The 4804-nt window shown below is 45.1% G+C and overlaps 1 protein-coding gene across 2 annotated transcripts in view; it reads right to left on the bottom strand.

Annotated features, from left to right (window-relative positions):
* cmtr2 (cap methyltransferase 2) overlaps positions 1-4804 on the bottom strand; it is a 6716-nt gene continuing 1912 nt past the window's right edge. For both annotated transcript variants that reach the window (XM_056383430.1, XM_056383422.1), the window contains exons 2-3: positions 3212-4471; positions 1-2755 (exon numbers count right to left, since the gene is read on the bottom strand). In XM_056383430.1, the coding sequence (XP_056239405.1) occupies positions 1709-2755; positions 3212-4462 (2298 nt within the window). In that variant the 5' untranslated portion in view covers positions 4463-4471 and the 3' untranslated portion in view covers positions 1-1708. The remainder of the gene's footprint in view (positions 2756-3211; positions 4472-4804) is intronic.

The following is a 4804-nucleotide window of genomic DNA, read 5'->3' as shown; positions in this document are numbered from 1 at the left end:
TCATTTGTCAAAGCAAATTTTTATTATTTTTGTATGAAAATAAAATCATCAGCAACATTATACTGATAAAAACCAGAAACCAAAAATAAAAAACACTGATGAACAAATAGAGTATGTTTTTATTGAAGCTATTTTGTATATTTCTTTTTCAACAGCTCCCTAGTTGTATAAACCATGCAGTATAAAAGACTTTAGTGCCCTCAGACTGTCCTCTCATCAGAATAGAAACATGTTCTCACTGGACACGATGAGAAATTGATTTGCAAACAGGAAGCTGGCTACAAGATGCATGATGGGTAAAATATAAAAAAGCTCCCCAACATCCTGGGATGAAATAATGTGTTGTTAAAGACAACAGGCACTTCAGGGTAAACTCCAGGCTCTGTGCGATGCGGATTTCAACACAAACCATCTGTGACTGACAGGAGGTTTGGTGCTGAGGGTTGGACTGTTGTTTATTCAACCTCCCAAAAATCCTCAGTGAATTTAGTCACAGATGAGTTCTGCTGATCTAGTGCTGAAAGTAATAAGCATTTTCATGCATTGCCAGTTTTTATCATCAAACAGTGATGTTCTCGCCTGCAGGTCGTCGATTTCTGCGCCTGTAGCACGGTAACATTTTGTCACAGCTGAAATAAGAACTAAGATGAACTCAAATCAAGTTGAGACCTAACTGGTGAACTTTTTTTTAGGCCCAATTCTTTAATAACCAATAGTATACTTTTACTATAACAACATACTATTATCGGGTTTTTTAACTCTAAAATATCAATCAGCTTTTTCCATGGGCTAACCATTTTGCTGACTGTTTGGATGAATTTGTATATGTGACTAGGGTATGTACTGAACAGAACATTTTACAAGTTGAAAAATAAACTTGTCAGTGCACTAAAGTAAACAAACCATGTCATGGTGAGGCTGTTTCTAAATGACCTCAACTACTCTTATTCAATGACAGATATATAGTTTGATACCGATGCTACGCTGATGTTTTAGTCAAGCTTAAATTCTATTTTTCCACACCACGTAATACTTTCAAACGCTGCAAGTTCAGCATCGAACTTCATTCCTTCACTCGCCAAGAGATGTCTCCAGCTGGTGAAAGCAACGCCAATATTAACTCTTGTTTTGATTCTATTTATATCACTTCTTTTCTTCTAGTTAGCATGCTAACCAGCTAGCTCCGGCCCAGTTGGCCCGTCTCGTTACTTTCCGATACCAAGTCACTGGTCAGGGGGCATATTACGAACTATTGTCTTGTAAATGCAACAATGGCTGAAGCTCTTGACAAGACTGGTAAGTAAACAGCTGTTAATGCTAACAGTTGGCTATGTCGCAAAAGCAAAACTTAAAAATAGCTCCTTTAAATCCATGAAGCCTTTGGTACTGTATCCAAAACATCAGTACACAAACTGGAGGAAAAAATGTCCTTAATAAATAAAAAGCATTGAAAACACAGTTAAGACCATGTCTGCTGGGGATCATCATCATCGGACTTAAAGGGGAGTAGAACTGCATATGTGAAAGTTACAGAGTCTGTTGTTTCCAGAGGGAACTGTATGAAGCCTGATAAATCTGTCTCACTTCCTGATGCAAGCATGCAGTACCGCAGTCTGTTGCGTCAACAAGAATAAAACAGACTGTAAGATAATGAGACCGGTTCTGAAACAATACCATGTTTATGAGAGTCACAGCTCAATAACCTGCACTATGATTGCATGAGCAGATGCAGCTTCTGTTGGATGATTTCAGAGTTCATGGTCCACAGGAACTCAGTCAGTCCACCACTGAGCAGTTCCTCCATGGGAATAAACTGCAGCACCTGTCTGTCCCAGCCAGGGGACTGACTTTTACCCTCCTCTCCTCGTAACAGCTGACTCATGCAGTTATGGACTTCAGTAAGAACAGGGAGTATTCGAGCAGCAGCTTCAGGGCAGAAGCCAACACACACAAGCACTGTCCCGACTACACCAGAGGGGGGCGGACACCTGAACGTGACAGAGCGAAAACACACATGCAGACAGAGCACAACTGCGGCTGTGACACGGGTGAGGGCAGAAAACACTGGCAGCAGCAGGGCATCCCCAGAGTTCAGGGTCTGCAGGGAAAACACAACACAACCCAAGAGCTGCTGCTGGTACAGCGGCTCCCCGTCGTGCAGTGCAATGCAGCCTCTTTGAGGAAATGAAGGCTCTGCAGAAAATGTTAAGACTAAATCCCCAATTTGGCTCCCACAGGCACCCCACACTGAGCGGCTGCCAAACACCAGACATTGGCTATTCTTTTTGTTCCCATCACTGTCACTGTCGACGCAAATACCTGCAATACTGGACAAAATGGAGGCTGTGCAAACCAGATGACAAGAATCACAGGGAGTTACACAACTCCAGTCTACTACCGTCTCCATCAGGGCTTCATTGAGGTGGTTTAATAGTCCTCCTTCACAGAACGGAGAGTTTCTGAGTGCAGGCAGTGCAGCCCCGACAATAACGTACCATGAATCCACATGACACTCGGACAGGGGGCCCTCCAGCATGCAGCCTGTCCCTTCAGCCTCAGTGCAGTGTCTCTGTATCCAGTTGGCATGGTAACCCCTCTCGATGCGCTCCCTCCAGGTCAGGGTCTGCAGCTCCCTCCGCTCATTAAAGGAGCCTGTTTGCTTCTTCTGTCCCAGGGGTCGGCCCGCTGAGACGCTGCAGCAGGCGGGACTCACCGTGTTACGGGAGATCCATCGGCTCCGTGGAAGGAAGCTCACCTACACACAGAGAGAAACTTGATCAAGTTCAAACTTTTTGAAAGCGTTGAAACCTGAGACTAATGTTGGATTTATTTGTATTTGAGCAAAAAAAAAACTATGTACCAGAAAATACAATAGCTTCAATGGATATGGAACTAAACTGAAAAAAAAGTTACAGGAAGACGGTTTCTTCCATGAAAATGATCTGCAACGCTTTCGCATCTCACCAAGGAAGAATGAAAGATTCTGTATTTTGTAAAAGTCAACAATTACACTGGTCGATTTACAAATTAAGTCATTTGGCAGGCAAGCTTTTCTCCTTCTCATTGCAAACACTTATAGATTGTTGGCAAAACCATTTTAATTAAGTGTAGAAAATGCTGAAGATAAAGTTTATTTTTTTAAAAGGTCCTTTAGGTGAAACTGGCTGCTGCTGTTTCAGAGGTCAGGCTTGAACTTTGACAGACATCCTACCTGGAATCTCTGCAGGTATTCATGAGCCATACAGTCCCTGATGTGGTCAAGCCGCTGTCTCCGTTCTGTGCTCATGCCTTCAAACAGTCGCAGGTTTTCTGTGATCGTCTCCACCTGCTGTGTGTGGAAGTAAGAGCACACTTCTTCGTGCTGTTTCAGAAACGACTCTGGGATAAGTGCATTGGGGAAAAGTGCCTCTCTATCAGCCAGATGTGGTCCGTAATTACGAATGAGTTTTGAGAGCAACGGCCTCACAGCTTCCTTGCCATCATAGTTCAGACACACAACATAAACCTCAGAGTTGCCTGCCTTGCTGGTGGCAGGTTTGAAGACGTTGACAGAGTGGAAACAGCAGTTCAGCAGGAAGAGTAAGCAGACGGAGGAGTGTTCATACAAGGTGAACATTTTCAGCACAAAGGAGCCACCGGGGCTCAGGAGCAGCAATGCAGCTGTGACCTCGCAGTAATGCAGCGACGCCACGAGCGCCTCCTGCTCATCCGGGTTCTCCTGGCAGTCAAAACTACCATCTGCCGTCACCATATCAACTCTACGCATGTTGGAAACAAACACCTGCAGCTCTAGCAAGTGTTTCTGGATCATGATGTTGCCTGTGTTATCTGAGCCAAAGAACCACCAGGGCAGCGTGTTCGCAATTAACCGATCATCTGCGATGGTCGTGCTGCCCCCATTAGCCTCGTGGTACGGGTTGAGAGTGTTGGCGGCCCAACTCCAGTCACAGTAGCGTGTGCAGTCACTGGTTTTGATGTAGTGGTTCAGAGCAGTTATAAAGGCCCCTGGAGCTTCACACAGGTGGACTGTGTTCAGCTCTCCATTTTGAAGAGCCTCATCTGGAAGAAGATCAAAGGTTCCCAGGATCTCGTAGAACTTGCACCAGGCCTGAGTGCAGATCTCCGGGTTGGCAGCAGAGCGCACGGCAGCAATCACCTTCCCGGCTCGATTGGTGGAGTTGGTGTGCTGATGCCAGACCTGGACGTTCTTGTCACTGAGCTGGTTCTTTACAGCATTCAGCGACACCTTCAGGGCCTGCAGCCGGCAGTGCTCCTCTGATTGGTGTTTGAGAGCAATATTTGGATCAGGGATACACCACTCCCCATTAGACGGTTTCACGTAGACTCTAACTTTACTGAACAGACCTTGAACCTCAGTCAGTGTTTCAGGGTCAGGTGCCACCATGTTGCTGAAATGCTGCGGCTTGCCAACTTTCCTCCTGGTCCCATTGCCTGAGCTCATCCTCCACACCTGTTGTAGACAACATGAGGAGTTAAACATGCACTTAATTAAAACAAAAAATCCACTTTTCTAGAAGTTTTGATGTAATCCACCAGACTGTTCAGTGTTTGTCTGAGCTGCTTACAGCATATGGCATAATAAAGACTTGATCTTTAAGGGAAAAATCTGCAGACACTACATTTCACAGTGAATTATACCAAGGCTCAGCTCTGCAACCCTTTACTTTTCTCTACATGCATGAGTGGTGCTGAATTACTAACGTCAGCTCATTGTGATGTGGTGCCCTCGGGCAACAGGACAGGCTGTAAATACTGGTGGTGATTACCCCACCCACAGACTTTC

The sequence above is a fragment of the Seriola aureovittata genome, chromosome 1 (assembly GCF_021018895.1).
Source record: "Seriola aureovittata isolate HTS-2021-v1 ecotype China chromosome 1, ASM2101889v1, whole genome shotgun sequence".
Classification (NCBI taxonomy): Eukaryota; Metazoa; Chordata; class Actinopteri; order Carangiformes; family Carangidae; genus Seriola; species Seriola aureovittata.
Note: the sequence above shows the minus strand (reverse complement) of the source record. Positions and strands in the feature narration are given on the sequence as shown.